We start from the raw sequence: 18233 nt of genomic DNA on the forward strand, positions 1-18233 counted from the left end.
ACAGGAGACAGGGCACTGTTCAACTCTTTATCTGAAGTATTTAACTGTTCACAGTAGATGGCACAACATTGCTCCAATTGGATTGGATATTGTACAACTTAAGGCCACGAAGTGTTAAATGTGGTCTTTCTGAAATAAACAGAATAAAACAAGCATCAGTTTGCATCTGCTAAATGTAAATTACAGACATGTAAATAACAACTTGCTACTGACACGTTATACATGAATCAACATGACCAGGAAAGGATTAACAGTAGCGAGCATACGCATTTGAATCACCGTACATCTTGTAATATAACAACATTATAAACAATGTAAGGTTCGATTACACAAGATTAATATTTAAACACAACAACGAAATAAACATCGTCGACTTATAATCAGGAATAATTCAATAAACTTACATTCAATCACGCACATTAACACCTGAAGAAATGGCGAATTAAGTAAATCGGAATAGTGGAAACTCACGTCAACTAGTGGCACACATTCATAATAAAAGTCCTTCCCCTATAAACATACATAGGGAATTTAGAACAATAATATTTGTGTTGAATGTTAATGACAGCACTGATTTGTTCTCTCAGAACCTCTGGGGATCAGCTTGGTGAGGCCAAAGCCAGCGGTAACCTGGGGAACACATTAAAGGTTTTGGGTCGCTTTGATGAAGCGGTGGTCTGCTGCCAGAGACATTTAGATATTGCCAGGGAACTGGGCGACAAGGTGAGTGATTTGTTTAATGTACACAATTGACATAATGGAACATATTACATTTGCATTTATTCATTTAGCATTATTCATTGATGCTTTTATACAGAGACACTTGCAAATGCTACAACACAAGCGATTCATTCTGATGAGGTGATTATATTAGTGCTGTAGAATGCTCTGAAATTGAATGGGAAAATTATCTTGCAAACAAATGAATAGATGCACACAGGATCTGGTGAATGCTGTAGTTATGTAAAACGTTTTGTAAATGTAAAATAATCATTGCTAAATATCATACAGTTGTGTGAATCTGATGAATAAATTAACATGTTTATTTACCCAGAATTCAAAGTTGTAAATTGTCAATGAGAGAGATTTTTGTGAGCTTGATTAAGGAAGTCAGAATTGTGAGAAAAAGAAGAAAAAATTTGATTACCATAAGTTTGCGTAAGATGCACCCAAGTATGCCATTAACATCTAAGGTACACATGTTTAGTGAACATGTTCTTTTTTCCTAAAGGTGGGGCAGGCCAGAGCACTTTATAATTTTGGAAATGTGTACCACGCCAAAGGGAAGAGCATCTGCTGGAGCGGAGCAGAACCTGGAGACTTTCCTGAGGAGGTCATGACAGCACTTAGAAAAGCCGCGGAGTACTACGAGTGAGTACCACCAACACTCACATGAGTGGACATTTTTTACATGAATTGTAAAGTGTTTTTTGCATTCTCCTTCTTTTCTCCAATTGTTCAGAGCGAACCTGTGTATCGTGAAGGAACTCCGAGACAGGGCAGCACAGGGCAGAACTTATGGAAACCTGGGCAACACATACTACCTACTAGGAAACTTCAGGGATGCAATGGCCTCTCATGAACAGGTGAGTGATCTGTGTCTTCATTTGATTATGGTAATTGCCGATAACATTGTAAGGCTGTGCAAAAGCACTCACTGCACTGTGTGCCAACCATTTGTCTTCCAGCGTTTGATTATCGCTAAAGAGTTTGGTGACCGGTCTGCAGAAAGGAGAGCCTACTGCAACCTGGGAAACGCTTGTATATTCCTTGGGGAGTTTGAGAGGGCTGCAGAACATTACATGTGAGTGCAATATTATTGATTGATTGATTAATTGATTTATTATGAGAGGGAGAAAGAAAGAGAGAGCATTACAGGCCTATTGGGATAGGCTTAGGGTTTGATATGGATTTTGTTCCAGGGTGTCTGTGGGTCCTTAAAGTCTTAATTTCAGTTTAATCAAATTAAAGGTCAATTAAAGCCTTAAAAATTTTAACAAACGTTGCAATTATAATTTTATTAGGTCTTAAATTTGAGAATAGGAAAATAGGAATTACGATACATTCTAATGTGATGATTGAACTTAAAAAAGTTGATATGATATAATTCAATAAATGTCAAAATATGGCACTGTTAGACATTCCATAGTCTCACAGTTTCAGAGCAATTTGCAATCAGTGAATACTACACTTTTATGACAGGCAGTTGCTTATGATCTACTGTTGATGAATTTTGACTTTATGGCTTTTAATATTGTAATATGATGTAGATGGTTGTAAGAGTGCATATTTGATCTCCCTCCTCTGTTTGAATGAGCAGCTGGAAGTAGTAAAGCACATACATTTCAAAATAAAAGTGTGCATTTTGTGCTCATTTATATCTAAATGAAAGTCCCACATTATGCATTTTTTTCTAGATACTATTGGTATTTTGGTTATACAACAAACTGTATCTGACATTTAAGTCAACGTAAACCTCTTGTAGCTTCTCTCTGGGCCACCCTATCACAGGAAGGAACGACTAAGACCATCATTTGGGCTCTGACAGTGATTGTGTTGTGAGTGCAGGAAAGCTCTACAGTTGGCACGACAGCTGAAGGATCTGGCGGTGGAGGCTCAGGCCTGCTACAGTCTGGGCAACACATACACACTACTGCAGGACTATGAGAGAGCTATCGACTACCATCTCAAACATCTCATCATCGCTCAGGACCTCGATGACAGGTGCTCTCACACACACACCAGGAATCATGTTTTAGTAGTGGCCAACTGATATATTCCCAATATTCCCTACTAATTCCAGTAATCTCAAAATGGCAGAATATGAGCCAATTAATTGTCTTGGCCGTTATATTATATATTATATAATTTATCTCCAGTAGTAGTTAATATTTAGATGTAGAAAAAAATCATTATGAAGCGTAATAATTTGCATACTCATTATGGAAGATATGTTTTCTGCAGGATCGGTGAGGGCAGGGCCTGCTGGAGTTTGGGAAACGCACATACAGCACTAGGGAATCATGACCAGGCCATGCACTTTGCAGAGAAACACTTGGAAATCGCAAAAGAGGTACGTGCAATTATAGACCCATCAGTAGGTACATATCTGGAAGTACCCTTATTATTTGTTTCAAAGGAAATCTGTTATAATTGCTTTATTGCTTTAAACTGCAGCAGGGTTATATACATTCTGAATAAAATAGATTATTAATGTTTTTGGGATGTATTTTAATTAAATGCCCTGATTGTCTTGTTTACAGACTGGTGATCGTAGTGGGGAACTCACGGCTCGCATGAACGTCTCAGATCTTCAGATGGTCCTCGGCCTCAGTTACAGCACAAACAATTCAGTACTTTCTGAGATCAAAGAGATCGACTACAACCTGCATGGTACAGCGGTCAAACAAACACTAGCACACAAGCACAGCCTTCAGCCATAGTATCTCAATTTCTTCGTTAATAAGTGGAATAAAGTATGTGACCATTGCATTTTAAGCTTTTCAACTGATTGATTGGTTTGTTGTTTTTCCAGGAGCCAGACCCAGAATGAGCCGACGGCACAGTATGGAGAACCTAGAGCTGATGAAACTCACTCCTGACAAGATCAACGTGAATCTAAATGTATTTATCTGATTCATAGCTCTATTTATAGTCATCAGTTCATAGGACATTGAAGCATAAATCTAGGTTTTCAAATCTCAGCATCAGGATTCATAGAGTAATGTAATGTCTGTCCTGCAGGGTCAGAAGTGGACCAGTGACATCCTCTTCAAGCAGTCCAAACTCTCACTGGCCAAGTCGTCCTCAAAGCTCTCTTTTGTCAATCGTTTCCGAGGAAAGAAGCACAAACTGCAGAGCCGCTCCAATAAAATCCTTCAGGATACCAGCAACACACGGGAAGCTCCTCAGAACAAAGTACTGAAACCACATGCAAACACGTTTACTAAAACCCATAGAATAAGACTGTGTTTACTTTATTACTTGACATTCCTGATCTGAAAAAGAGTCCATATTAATCCAAAGAAAAAAGATGTTTGTTTTTGTAATCTTTCATCAAAATGTAATAACTTGCTTCACATCTGAAACCTCTTCCCCTTTCGGACAACATGGCATTAGGGCTGTCAAATTTTTTTTCGAATTTCGAATATTCGTCGAATTTTAAATAAAAATCCACATTCGAATGCAAAAAAAACGTTGCATTCGAATTTTAGGTGTGCGTTAAGGAGGCAACCTTATCAGTGACGATGTAAGTGTCGTTGTTTTTCTTAGCCTTTCCAGTTGAAAGCCACTAGATGCGGTGCTGCTGCGTTGTTCATTAAAAATATTGCGGGAAAAGAGAACATCAATGCTGAGATGATGTTGTTTACGTCAAAACTGAAACCAAGCCGTTCACACAGAACGCATATTTCGCGCATTTTCTAGAGGGACATCTATTACCGTTGTACTAACATCTCGCACAAAAGAGCCGCATGTTTAGAAAGCCATGTCAAATTAATGCAAGTTCAACTTTGAAAAAACATACCTTGAGACTTTATGGTGGGGATTTTCCCCATCCCACTGCAACTCGTGTTTTTAAATGAAAAATGTACTCTGTGTGATTGGCTTTCGGCCCTTTGTATTAAACTATGCATACATGCATGATGCTGTTTTGTTTATAGTTGTTTAAGCAACTTAATTATAATTGGTTTATAAACATTATTTTAAACATTATGCACTTTTTTTCCACAGATAGTCATGTTATCTTGTGCTTTGAAGAATCGTGCATTAGTAGTTTGCTCAATGCGCCCTCAGGAGAGAATCCAAAAGCTTTTCTTCACCCTAACTGAAATTATGCATTTTTAAAAATTTGAATATAATTCGAATTTTGATAATACTTAAGTACAAAATTCGAATTTAGTTTTTCAGCCATTTTGACAGCCCTACATCGCATCTAATAACCAAAGTCAACCATAGTTGACTTGCATTTGAATCTTAAGGTCTGAACAGTTCATAAATTGAAAATACTGGTTACAAAATTGTGAATGTTCTCAGTTCTTCAGAGGACATTTGTTTTAACCTTTAACCTTTGACCTCAGCATGGGAGTACAGACATGTTAGGAGACGAGGGCTTCTTTGACTTGCTGAGTCGTTTTCAGAGCAACAGGATGGATGACCAGCGGTGTGCCATACAAGATGGGAGGAGCCACCTGTCTGTCAATTCTAGGTCCAACTCCCCACCCAGAACCATCAGGAAATGTTAGTGTTCTTTCACATTATTCATTAAATTTGTCTTTTAATATTCCAACAAGTAGCATTTAAAATGACATAAATATCATACATATAGCTGAACGTGTGTCTGTCTATCCAGCATTCTCAGAGTCGGCTGCATCTCCAGGTCAGGAGCCGTTCCTCAGACTGTTGGCCAGTGCTCAGGGCAGGAGTCTGGACGAGCAGAGGGCAGGAACAGGGAACAGTCTGCCCGGCCTGCGCACTCTATCCGAACACAGCAGCATTAGCAGCAGACAGATGATCCTCAGCCAGGTCATGGCCAACACAGACGCTACCGAACCCGACGACCAGTTCTTTGACATGCTCGTCAAGTGTCAGGTGAGAACATGTGTTTGAATTACCCAGAGTAGAAAAAACGAGTGGGGGGAAAAAATGCAACTGTAGGAAAGGGAGTCCATTTGTTTAAAGCCAGTCGTCTCATTTTCTTTTCTGTATATCTCAGGGGTCTCGTCTGGATGATCAGAGGTGTGCCCCTCCTCCGCCCTCCACCCGTGGCCCCACCGTCCCGGATGAAGACTTCTTCAGCCTCATCATGCGCTCACAGGCCAAGAGGATGGATGAGCAGAGAGTCACGCTGCCCTCCTGCCGCTGAACAAACATACACACTGAATAAGCTCTTTTTCATACACACGAGTGTTGCAGACCTCACGCTGGTAATACAAACAAAATGATGATCGGGTAATATGCCATCAGTATGAACTGTGTCCTGTCTGCTACATGATTATGAATGGCATTTTGTGTACAGCTGTACTAAGCAACTCTTGGGTGGGTGGGGAATGTCTTTGTAAATTTTATTAGATTCAAGCTCTTTCTAGATTTGCATTTGTAAGGATTTTAAAGATTGTTTTAGTTAAGGATGAACTGCTTTGATCATAATCACGGCAATGACTCATCTTTTGATACAAAACTGCAGGTTTATGTGTATTTATTTAAATAACATAGTTAACTGGAAGGTAACTAGTGGTAGTAACAATGTATATGTAGTTGTGACAAAAATATCATTGTATTATTTTTGTAATGTCACATTTAGTTTATAAAAGTAGTTAAACTATAAATGTACCTAAAAAGTGGATGATTCAGTAAAATTTACAACACAAATGTATAGAAATAAAACCTGTACAGACATATTTTACATTCACATTTTTCAGTGGTCTTATCAGACAAGAAAATTAATTGCAAGTTCATTTTTACAGAAAAGCAGAGCATTTGAATGTTCTTTAATAGTGAACACGATTTACTAAAATACTGTTCTCCAAAAGCTGCAGTATAGTAGGGTGAGCTCTCGAGTGCATTGGTTGCCTGTAGTTTAGTTTTCCAAATAATGTAAAACAATTTCGAAATGTCAAGCAAAAAAGGTTAAGAGTCAGGTAAAGGCAGATGACTTAAAAGGTCGGGATCTTCTTCCAGAATAATGGAGATGAAAATTTTTTTTACAGTGTCACTACCACTACGCACTATGCTACAGATCTTCCTCATGCTGGCTTCACTGGTTGAAGTCGGAAGTGTGATTTCAGTATATAATTCTTCATGAATGATTTGCTTGCGACACAGTTTGTCTGCGATGGCGTGCACATTCTTAATGCTTTTAATAAGGTCACACCAATTTCTATCAAAAAACTGAACTTTATCAAAGTTGACAGCTACTTGTGGTGTCTTGTGCTTTTGTCCAGTTTGCAACAAATTAGATTCAAAAGGAACCATGAATCCAAACAAAGCTTTGCAAATTTTTGCAGTCCAGACTGATTTCTGATCATCCACTCGGTTGAGAGTCATATTGATGTCATCGACCACAGAAAGATTGACCTCAAAAAAGTTTGGCTTGATGTCTCCTTTTAGCTTGATCTTTTTGGGTTGGACAAAAGCACCAGGAACCTCAAGACTGTGTTGTTTATTCATCTCTAATGGGGTTTCAGGTCTTGGAAGATCGATTTGATGACTCAATTGTTTCTCTTTTTTAATTTTTTCTTCAAAAACGGAATCTATTGGGAAAAAATACACATGGAGGATGATGGGGTCTTTGTGTGTCATGAAGATCAGTAGATTACAGTGCAGTTTCACTGCTATCCCTAGTTTCATAAGCAATGTTTTAGGAGAAAAATATGGTTGGAGTATTTTAGCATGAAAACGAGTCAACTCCACTGATTCAAAGGATATTCCCTCTTCTTCAACACTGAGGACCTTTATATCATCTTTAAGAGAGGGGTCTGACTCTGCTAAACAGGCGTAATGAGGCAGATGGGCCTCCTCCAGTTTCCCTGAGATCACTGTCACATCAATCACAGGTCCAATTCTCTCACGCTGAAGTTTCTCCAGCTCTGCTCTGAGGAAACGTCCATCCACTGCACGGTACTGGAGAGTGACGTCACCAGCACAGACCCATCGCATTCTGGTCCTGCTGCACTCGAATCGACCCGCCGGAGTGCTGATCCTGAACTCTGACCCTCCTTCATCTGATTCTGTACAGACTGACGGCTCCACCTGAACCCACTGATCAGAATCACCAATGTGAACACAAAACTGACACACTGGAAGCGGGTGAAGATTCAGTCCAGACGGTTCAGAGATGTTCAGCCTAGAAAACAGAGATGATAACGATAAATGAGATGATAAATGTATGAAAGAGAAACATATACGGTGATAAGATGATCTCACTTTTCCAGCTACACATTAAAAGTTTTCATTTTATTACACTTTATCTACTTGCATCTGTGGATTTCAATAATAAAATGAAGCAGAAATCTCCACTTCATTAGCACGTACATACACCAAACTTCAGTTTTTTCCCTGTCTGTATTCTGAAGGTTTTAACGGGGGTTTGTTAATATAGCATTTGCCTGATTTATAATATTTTATTCCTTTTTCTGACAGTTGACAATATTTTCTGATTTATGGAGTGATAAAAAGAAATGCCTAAAATCCCCTCTTAAAAAAATCTATAACTCTTAATATGTAAAATAAATAAATAACAAAACCTTTTAAACAGGCTTTGTCCAATTTTCCGATTTCTGTTCTACAAATGTAATGCCTTAATTGCATATTTAAAGATAACTTAGAAGACAATTGTCTTAACGCATTAATGTGATTAATCAGTTAAAGAAAGTATGGTGATAATCTATTAAAATGTTTACCTGAAGTGAAAACCTTACATATTTGGTGCATGTTTAGCCTAAAACAAAAGAACATAAAATTATCTCACTCTTCCAGCTTTTCCAAAACCTTTGGTTTGAAGTGAATCTTCACTTTCTTATTACAGCTGTGGCTCCAGTCCTGTTCTTTGCACTGGTCAGTGGGTTTACTGCACTTCCTCCTTGAGAAAGAAGGAGAAAACTAAATAAAGGCACCAGAGATACTAAGAGAAGGCCATACTGTCACCCTTCATGATGTGAAAAGCAAACCATGTTATTGTTATGATGATTGTACTTCAAAATCACAAATTGCAGAGCAGTAGCTCAACTAATAAATATCTGGTGGTGTGTGAAATATTTCATTAAAACAGGAAAATTCTGGGAAAAAACGTAACTAATTTAAAAAGCAAACATTTAATATACATGTTAATGATAAATGTATGAAAGAGAAACATATACAGTGATAAGATGATCTCACTTTTCCAGCTACACATTAAAGTTTTCATTTTATTACACTTTATCTACTTGCATCTGTGGATTTCAATAATAATAAAATGAGGCAGAAGTCTGTATTCTGAAGGTTTTAACAGAGGGGTTTGTTAATATAGCATTTGCCTGATTTATATTTTATTCCTTTTTCTGACAGTTGACAGTATTTTCTGATTTATGGAGTGATAAAAAGAAACGCCTAAAATCCCCTCTTAAAAAAATCTATAACTCTTAATATGTAAAAAAAAAAAAAAAAAAATCCTTTTTTTAAACAGGCTTTGTCCAATTTTCCGATTTCTGTTCTACAAATGTAATGCCTTAATTGCATATTTAAAGATAACTTAGAAGACAATTGTCTTAACGCATTAATGTGATTAATCAGTTAAAGAAAGTATGGTGATAATCTATTAAAATGTTTACCTGAAGTGAAAACCTTACATATTTGGTGCATGTTTAGCCTAAAACAAAAGAACATAAAATTATCTCACTCTTCCAGCTTTTCCAAAACCTTTGGTTTGAAGTGAATCTTCACTTTCTTATTACAGCTGTGGCTCCAGTCCTGTTCTTTGCACTGGTCAGTGGGTTTACTGCACTTCCTCCTTGAGAAAGAAGGAGAAAACTAAATAAAGGCACCAGAGATACTAAGAGAAGGCCATACTGTCACCCTTCATGATGTGAAAAGCAAACCATGTTATTGTTGTTATGATGATTGTACTTCAAAATCACAAATTGCAGAGCAGTAGCTCAACTAATAAATATCTGGTGGTGTGTGAAATATTTCATAAAAACATTAGGAAAATTCTTTTTAATTTTATATTAATTTAAAAAGCAAACAACATTTAATATACATTTCTGAAGTTTTGTAGATTTTATGATCCATATTTTCTATCCATGCGGTGCAAGAAAATCATTTGTTTTGTGGTCTTAACCTAGTTAAAAAAAACAAGCTCCTTAATGTATCTTTAGACAGGTCAGTTTGCACAGCTATAGAGCACACAAACCCTTCAATCGTCACAGTGCAGTGTGGATCTGTCAGTGATTTCTTTAGTAACATGAGTCCCTCCTCCAAAAGCAATCCAGTGACACCGACACTACAATATTGAAGTTACACAAACATAATCAGTATTCACAATAATGTACTATAAAAATTAGTTTTTTACAATGACAACACTGTAACAGCAATTCATTGAGTTCTTTACAATTTAGTTAGTGACAGTTCAATTAGCTTGCAGCACAGAGAGGGAGAGATATTGTATAATGAACAATTCTATAATGTGGAATTGCTGCATTTTGATGTAGAGCGATAGTTTACCCAATCAATAATATTGTCAGTCATCATTAACCTCGGCATTTCAAAACTGATTTTCCAATTAACACAAAGGACTTGTTTTGAAGAAAATAGTTGATCGCAATAATCACAAATGGGGACTAGAGCTTCGGTCTTAATAATTATGAAAAAGTCCTAGGGATCTGAAGGCTTGATTTCAGGAAGAGATTAAACCTGAAGCCTTTATTCATTTAAACATTTGGTCTAGCTCTCCTTGGCACATACATGACAGTTTGTTATTTGTTTGTTTTGTTCAGATGCCTTTGGTTTGACCCAATGTGTGACTAAAGTGTCCAAAAACTTTTATTTGGCCACTGTTTCTTGAGAGGAATCAATTACATGAATTAAGGCAAATCCTCTCACCTGAGCTGCTGTAGACTGCTGCAGGTCTGGACGAGGGAAATGATCCCAGAAGCCCAGCTCTTATTCAAACTGACCAAATCCAGATGCAGTGTCTTCAAACCCACAGAGTGAAATGAAGACAGCAGCAAACTGACAAGCTCATCAAGAGCTGAAGAGCTGCAGAAATATATTTTACCAAAAAAATATATGAATAACAGCAAATCTACTGATAAGATAAATAGAGTAATGGCAAAATTGAATATTGCTCTTACTCTTCTGCTACTTTTCCTGCCTTGCTGAGTCTCTGTAAGAAGAGTGTCCAGTCAGTGCTGGATATCTCTGATAGTGGACATGTAAGACTGATGTTTAAGACTGAGCTCCTCAGAGAAGAATCCGTCATTTCCAGCAAAGACAACCTGAAACAGACAGATACACAGATGTACATTTAACAGCACCATACTGCAGTGTTCCAAAACATACATCATTTTTATAAGACTATATAGTTATTCTAGTTATTCTTAAAAAGGAAGAGTGTATGTGCAATAGTTTCTTACAAGACAACTCCATGAGTGACTGACAGGTCAAGTGACCATCTGGGACTCTCAGCACTGTATTCATCTTCTTGAGCGCTGCATGTAAGAAGGACAGATAACTTATCAAAACAATTAATAAATGATTATATTCAAGTCAATTGTTTGATATTTTTATATGGCTGCATAGGAGGTATGATGCAGTTTGTTTGAATTACTTCAGCCTGCTCAAGATTTTTGATTCATCAAGACTCTGGATCAAATCTCCAGCTTCTGACAGGTGCTCCACTGACAACCTTGAGTCAAAAACAAAAATAATTTATAAAGCGAATGTTTTATTTACTCAATATTTTATTATATTTAACTAACTGATTGATGAACTTTATTATTAGTCTGAACTAAATCAACACTGAACTGACTTGAGCTAAATAATGTCATTATTTTCTTTTAGAGGCGCATTACAGCAGAATCTGAACTGTCTCCATAGAGGAGTATCCATTATTGATTCTTGATATTTTCCTGTTAATCACTGTAAAGATGCTTTCACAGTTTGTATTACGTAAAGAACTACAGATTTGAAAGTGAAAGTGACATGACGTGAAGCCAAGTATTGTGTTCCATACTTGGAATTTGTGCTCTGTCCTTAACCCATCCAAATGCACACAGACAGCAGTGAGTAGTGAACACATACACCGACACCCAGAGCAGAGGGCAGCCATGTGATGTGGCGCCCGGGGAGCAGTTGGAGGTTCGGTGCCTTGCTCAAGGGTCTCACCTCAGTTGTGGCATTGAGGGTCGAAGAGAGCACTGGTCATTCACTACCCTCACCTACAATCGCTGCTGGGTCTAACACTCAAACCCGTGACCTTTGGGTTACAAGTTCGACTCTCTAACAATTAGGCCACGTTGTTTGTGGTAAAAGTGGTAAACTTTTGAGATGTGTTGATGCCATGAAATTTAAAAATCTACTTATTTTTCCCTTAAAATTATACATTTTCTCAGTTTAAACATTTGATATGTCATCTATGTTGTATTCTGAATAAAATATTGAAACTTCCACATCATTGCATTGTTTTTATTCACAATTTGTACAGTGTCCCAACTTTTTTGGAATCGGGTTTGTGTGTATATATATATCTGTGTGTGCGCACTTTTATATATGTATATACTGACCTCAGAGTCTCACACATACAGAGTGCTGGCTGAAGAATCTTGAGTTTCTCGGCTGTTAAATCACAGTACATGAGGTTCAGGTATCTGATGCGTGGAAAGCACTGAAGACAGTTCAGCAGCACCCAACAGTCTGTGCTCCTCAGGGAAATGTTAGGCAGATCCATCAAGTTTTGTGTAATCAGAGCTTCACTGCCAAATCTCTCATCTTGGAGCTCATACAGACAGTGGAGAGCAAATAACAGTTTATTTTCATGATATGTTGTCCTTCTAATAACACTTTTATGCAGTTCTTGCTTCAGATTTATGGTGTGAGGAACAGTCCACTTGATATTTTCAAAGAGTGAGCTGCTCATCTCCTCATTTGAGAGACCACAGAGAAACAGCATAATGGAATGGATGGGATTTGATCTTTCTGGTGATGGCCTGTAGATTTTTTCTCCCCAATCCACCCTGTAAAGCAGCTCCCTTATTTTCAACCAGGAATCTTCCTCATCCATTAAAACATAAGAAAGAGCAGTGAAGAACTCCTGAAAGCTGAAATGCATAAACCTAAACACTGGCACCTGTCTGTTATTTATTTTCAAACTATCTTTATACAAGAACACACTAGTAGCTGGATCTAAACCAGTCTTGGCTACACACTTTTCATCAAGAAAGACCTGCTGCTTCTTCATCCCTTCCTCTGCCAGCAGACCCAGGCTCTTCAGCGTGGAAAGGACAGACTGACTGTGGCCATGATGCTCTAGTAGAGTGGACACAAAGAGCATATATATGGAGGTGGTTGTCTTTAGTTCTCTCATCACACGATCGTCATCGGTTAAGTGTTTCTTCAGACAAAAACAGACCATCCAACACAGCAAAGGCACAGAGCAGGCAGTCAGGAGGCTTTCATTCGCTTTTAGACTCTCATGTGTTTTGCTGAAGAGTTGCTCATCCTGAAAGAACTTCTGGAAGTACTCCTGCACCCCTCTCTCAGAGAAACCCATAATCTCAGTGAAACGCAGAGGTCCCTTGAGGAGATTCATTTCTGTATCTGCAGCTGATCTGGTGGTAACCAGCAGGAAAGACTCAGGCAGAATCAGTCCATTCAGCAGACGCCTAAGAGTGTCCATTGGTAGGGCTTTCTGCGATGGATTAGTGGGTGATGATATCTGAATATGTGAATCAAAAGAGAACTCATCACTTCCATCAATGAGGATGAGGACTTTCCTTGGTGTTAACTCTAGTATATGTGAGATCTGATCTGATGTTAAGTTGCAGCTCCAGCTCAAAAGCCCAAACAAGTTCATCTCCTCAGAAATACACTTCAGCTCTTCACACTTCAACAGAAAAACTACATCAAAGTTTTCAGAGTAAAGTTCTCCAGAAGCCCAGTCCAACATGATCTTCTGTAGCATGAAAGATTTCCCTCTTCCAGAATCTCCACTGAGAATCACAGTTTTCGGTCTGTTTCCGTCACTGTCAGGACTGAACAGCTGGTCTATTCTGATGCTGTGATTCTTGTCATTTGATAACAGTTGAGATGATGGTTTTGTTTTTTGTCCAAAATGATTCACAAACCTCACCAATTTACGATAGTATTTCTCATCTGTTTTTTTGCTCTTCTGAATGATGACCGGTTCAGTATAACGGGCGGTCAGTTCCACACGTTCAACAGGTGGAAGATTACACTCGATCACAAACTTGCATTTATCAATGACTGATGCTTTATACTTAAGAATCATCTCCCTCCAACCTACAGAAAAACACAAATGTTGGCATTAATGGTTTTAAAAATGATTGCCCACAAAATTCAATGGCTAAAAAAAATCTAAATTTCACTGGCAGCAAAGGTCCATTGTTTATTGTCAATAGCATAGTGATGTATAAAGCACAGCTCAAACAGAAGTCACTTTCAAAACAAGCAGTCATTTGTTCTTTAGTGTGGAGAATTCATGTGGCCAACTTGAAAAGGAGCGAAATGAGAACTTGGGGCATGGAAAACTTTTTCGCCCTTACGCTAAAATCCTGATCACACAGTCTCCATCACCCCCCACAACTTACAAGATCAAATTTAAATATATGAAAATATAACGCTGTCATTTTGTGTGCACAGTCTCAACCAGGTTTTTTCACAAACTACGAAAACGTTCATGGCCTCTGCTGTCTGCTTAAATATGATTCCTAAAAGGAATGTCCCAAAATAGTAGTGTTTAGACTCTTTTGAAAAAAACAACAACACTAGAAATGTATAACCTGAAGGCTCAGAGATCCTTCTAAAGTCTTGTTATTTTTGGAGAACAATTTATAGCGTTGTTACTTATTGTTTGGCTTTCCGGTGTTGTGCCCAATGCTGACCCTATGCTAACTGTTACCTGATTAGTCCACTGATAAATGGTCCCATTGATACTTTTGCTCTTTTCTGCTGCCTGTTATACCAGCTTACTCTTTCTGGCTGCTCGGTTAATCCACAATAAAAGTCTCTGCTCATGAATCGAGATCGCTCTGCCTCATTCCCTTTATTACAGAAATCATGCTCATTTTATGCTCAGTATGACTGATCCACCCACCAATGCAGTCATGCTCCAAAAAGTATGAGTGCAAGAAAGTAGTCTATTATATCACCCATATTACAAAAAGCTAAGCCTGAGATTAATTTGATAACAAAATGTAATGCAGGGTGATTATCTAGAAACTGGCAAATTCAAAAATAAAGGTCAAAGCCACAAAGAGCTCTGGAAATACTCAAACCAGACAACACATAGAAAAGATTGATCTCTTGAGCTACAGGCTTGAAGAAGTCTATTAAGTGAATTACACTGTTAATAACAGGAAAAACTCACTTTTATGTCTGGTTGCTACTTTGGAATCATGAACTGGAGGCTTGTGTTTCCAGCTGAAATAACCTGTTAATCAAGAACAACAGGACAGGTCACATGAGACTACCCATACTGGTAGGTTCACGTTTATAAATGTGTTTAATTAACAGCCACTGTAGATTCTCTTACCCAGGTCTTTGAAGAGGTGTGGTTCATGATCTCTCAGAGCATAATAAAAGTCATGCTTCACTCTGTCTCCTCCAGAATTTAGTGCTTCAAACAGCATTCTCATTTTGCCCTGGCTGGTTTGTTCTGCTCTGATCTCTAAATATTTTTCATCACATAGCATACCCTTATTTTTTAGTTCATCTGCTATTGCCATCGCTGAGGTAACTTTCTGAATAAGCGCAGCGTCGTTTCCATCCACAAATTGGGCCTCTGGGCATAAAAAAAAGTATTATCATACATTAGCTTACGATGATTTGTATACATCGAAACAATGTAAAGTTATATTTTTAAAAACCATCATTATGAAAAATTAATTGGTTAGTGGTTTAATTGTAACGTACAAAGTAGAAATTTAGAGTTTCAAACTATTTAAGTTTGCCAAATATTTAGATCGCGCCGTTTCTCTCACTTACCAAAGCTGCTCATCGTGTAGGATAACACAGACCTTGTTCCACGAATAAAAATGATATGCCTATCAGCCAGGTACTTACTTTTAACTTAAATCTAACGTGTCTAACATGAGCGGCAACCTCCCGCTCTCTCTCGTGAAGCCAACAAGGAAGTTAAACTGTTAGACTTAAACTGTATTTCGTCAACTGGCCTCTAGAGGCTGGCTGCAAAAGGGAGTCAATCCCATAGACTCCCCATGTTAAAATGCCCAAATTTACAGCAGAAAAAAACATGTTTACAGCCTGGTTCAAAAAACGATTTTGGTCTATATAGCTAATTTTGCCTTTCATGACAACTGTGAGGGGGGTGAATTTTTTTATAACTCATCCGTTTAAATTATATTAAGCCTTAAAAGTTCTGCATAATTAAGGGCGTGGCCACTTGAGTGACAGGTGGATTGCCGCTGCTGTCACCACCGTCGAGCTAGGTGGGCGTGGTTTCAGCAGCCAGCTCCCGCCGGCCCATTTTCGATTATCCGGGAGTGACGCGCGGTGACGCGCTGCCAAGATGGCGACGGCTGGCTCCGCCTACTTCAGGCTTCAAAACGCTCGTCGGAAGTCTACGGGTGACGTCACGGACACTACGTCCAACTAACACAGGGGAGTCAAACTCATTTAAGGTTGAGGGCCGGATCGGAGAAAATGTCCCCTTGTGCGGGCCGAATTACCTTTTGTTAAACCCTAGTTGGCTCACAATTACATTAATATTAACCATACAAACTACAATATAATAAAAAAAAATCTAGGACAACTTTTTTTTTTTTTTTTAAAGATGATGCTTGGTTATTTTAGGGGTGTGCAATTGACACAAAATGTCTTTTTTTATAGTGATAATTACTATATTTTGCAGAGTGTGTTTTTGAGATAGCACCTTGGTTGGTTTAAGCCTGATAAATAAATATGACACTAAAGCCGCCAGTAGGTGGCAGCAAGTCTCCGTCTTAATGAGTGAGCCATTGACTCGTTCATTCAAAACGGCTGATTCTTTAGAATCTAAGCTAGTGATTGTCTTTATGAATGGGCCACTGAATCATTAACTCAAATAATTTGTTCAAAAACACAGATTAATTCAGTAACAAAATACACAGTGCTGCCTCTTGTTAAAAACTTTTTCTTGCCAAAACAGAGATAAACAGACAGCATTGTGACTAATATAACACACTTAATATTTTATTTTTGCCCCCATATATTGAATTATATTGTAAACTGATAGCCTTCATCCGGAACTGAAAAACTCTCATGATGTGTTTGTTTGTTTTTTAGCAAAGTTACAAAATGTCAGCTCGCACATCATTAAAACAACTGTTAGGATGTTAACAGAGTACGCTAAATAACAGACGAGAAGATACGTCTTTACCAACCACTCAGTCGCTCTGACTGGCACATTTTTATTAAAACAGAAAAACACGTCATTCCTTTCAGTCACTGATTAGGTCACATGACATCTAGTGTCACATCACCTTCAATACCACAAACATAGTCACTCAAATACGTTGGCCTTTTCCTGTCTCTTGCAGGATTATCTTCTTCCTGTTGTGTTTGGTTACTATACACTACTGGTTCTTGAGTACTTTGTGCACTAACATCTGATTCTGATTTCACAGATTCTCTGATAGTGGTTTCAAAACCATCATCATCATCATCATCATCCTCTATCTGTACAGTCTCCGTACTTTTGGATACAAACTCCACTAGTCTGCATTTCTGTACCTTCCTGCTGTTAGGATAGTAAATCATGTATGCCGGACTATTCTTGTCGTATCCAACAAAAATACTCTTCTTACATCTTGAATCCAACTTTCCTAACTTCCCTCTGTCATGTATGTAAGCGTAGCATGCCACTCCGAATTTCTGCATCCTTGAAATGTTAGGTAATCATCCAGGTGTTCTGGGATTGTTGGTTTCACTGTGCAAATGGAACCATAAACCTTGTGATAATCTTAATTGGTAAATTTACATTTGTTTGTAAAGATGTTTAACTATTTTACATTGGAAACATGAAAAAAAGAAAGAAATTTCAGCAACATGTTTTTGCAGCAGTGTATGATTGTATCATAGTTTACAACCAGACAGCAGACAATTCACAACCAGACAACATGGAGAATGTTGAACAGGGTAAGTTAAGACATGGATCATCACACCAGTATACAAAAAAAAAAATAATGTCCACAGATACGTTTATAGGTTTATTTCAATTGTTGCAGGCAGTGATGTATTCAACAAATGATAACTAATAACAGACCCAGTTTTAAAGCATCGCAAGCTACAAACGAAGAGCACAGAGAACTGAAATCAATGTATAGGCTACAACTAGCTGAAGTTTGCTGTGCTTTATCCTAACATTACACAAAGAATGCCTGCAATCATTCAGTCAGGGACGACTGCACAAAACGTGCACTGTAAACTAATAAAAACATTATAAACTGTTAGGAAATGATAAACAAATGTAGTTTGTGCAACACTGTAAATATATTTACCTTTTTAAAAATATATATATATCC

The 18233-nt window shown here is 37.9% G+C and overlaps 2 protein-coding genes across 6 annotated transcripts in view; one reads left to right on the plus strand and one right to left on the minus strand.

Moving 5' to 3' along the window:
* The window catches only part of LOC107568741 (G-protein-signaling modulator 2-like), a 34396-nt gene extending 27998 nt beyond the window's left edge, over nucleotides 1–6398 (plus strand). For all 5 annotated transcript variants that reach the window (XM_016254730.1, XM_016254734.1, XM_016254735.1 and 2 more), the window contains 12 exons: nucleotides 588–723; nucleotides 1232–1371; nucleotides 1463–1586; nucleotides 1689–1804; nucleotides 2569–2724; nucleotides 2965–3073; nucleotides 3264–3393; nucleotides 3536–3624; nucleotides 3745–3918; nucleotides 5079–5238; nucleotides 5351–5589; nucleotides 5714–6398. In XM_016254730.1, the coding sequence (XP_016110216.1) occupies nucleotides 588–723; nucleotides 1232–1371; nucleotides 1463–1586; nucleotides 1689–1804; nucleotides 2569–2724; nucleotides 2965–3073; nucleotides 3264–3393; nucleotides 3536–3624; nucleotides 3745–3918; nucleotides 5079–5238; nucleotides 5351–5589; nucleotides 5714–5863 (1723 nt within the window). In that variant the 3' untranslated portion in view covers nucleotides 5864–6398. The remainder of the gene's footprint in view (nucleotides 1–587; nucleotides 724–1231; nucleotides 1372–1462; nucleotides 1587–1688; nucleotides 1805–2568; nucleotides 2725–2964; nucleotides 3074–3263; nucleotides 3394–3535; nucleotides 3625–3744; nucleotides 3919–5078; nucleotides 5239–5350; nucleotides 5590–5713) is intronic.
* A 69-nt stretch (nucleotides 6399–6467) lies between these two features.
* Nucleotides 6468–15802, minus strand: LOC107568743 (NACHT, LRR and PYD domains-containing protein 1b allele 3-like). The gene is made up of 12 exons (XM_016254738.1): nucleotides 15697–15802; nucleotides 15245–15493; nucleotides 15080–15142; nucleotides 12258–13992; nucleotides 11303–11380; nucleotides 11109–11183; nucleotides 10827–10970; nucleotides 10576–10731; nucleotides 9887–9976; nucleotides 9374–9484; nucleotides 8468–8578; nucleotides 6468–7843 (listed from the first exon to the last, which is right to left on the minus strand). Exons 1-12 carry the CDS (start codon nucleotides 15707–15709, stop codon nucleotides 6628–6630), a joined length of 4041 nt encoding a protein of 1346 aa, XP_016110224.1. The 5' UTR covers nucleotides 15710–15802; the 3' UTR covers nucleotides 6468–6627.
* Nucleotides 15803–18233: the final 2431 nt, after the last annotated feature.

The sequence above is a fragment of the Sinocyclocheilus grahami genome, unplaced genomic scaffold, assembly GCF_001515645.1.
Source record: "Sinocyclocheilus grahami isolate Dianchi unplaced genomic scaffold, SAMN03320097.WGS_v1.1 scaffold1277.1, whole genome shotgun sequence".
NCBI classification, from domain to species: Eukaryota; Metazoa; Chordata; class Actinopteri; order Cypriniformes; family Cyprinidae; genus Sinocyclocheilus; species Sinocyclocheilus grahami.

Coding starts and splice junctions, on each gene's coding strand:
- LOC107568743 (XM_016254738.1), bottom strand. Junction 11,381..12,257: donor TGTATGTGTGAGACTCTGAG/GTCAGTATATAC, acceptor TTTTGACTCAAG/GTTGTCAGTGGAGCACCTGT. Junction 10,732..10,826: donor GCAGGAAAAGTAGCAGAAGA/GTAAGAGCAATA, acceptor ATATTTCTGCAG/CTCTTCAGCTCTTGATGAGC.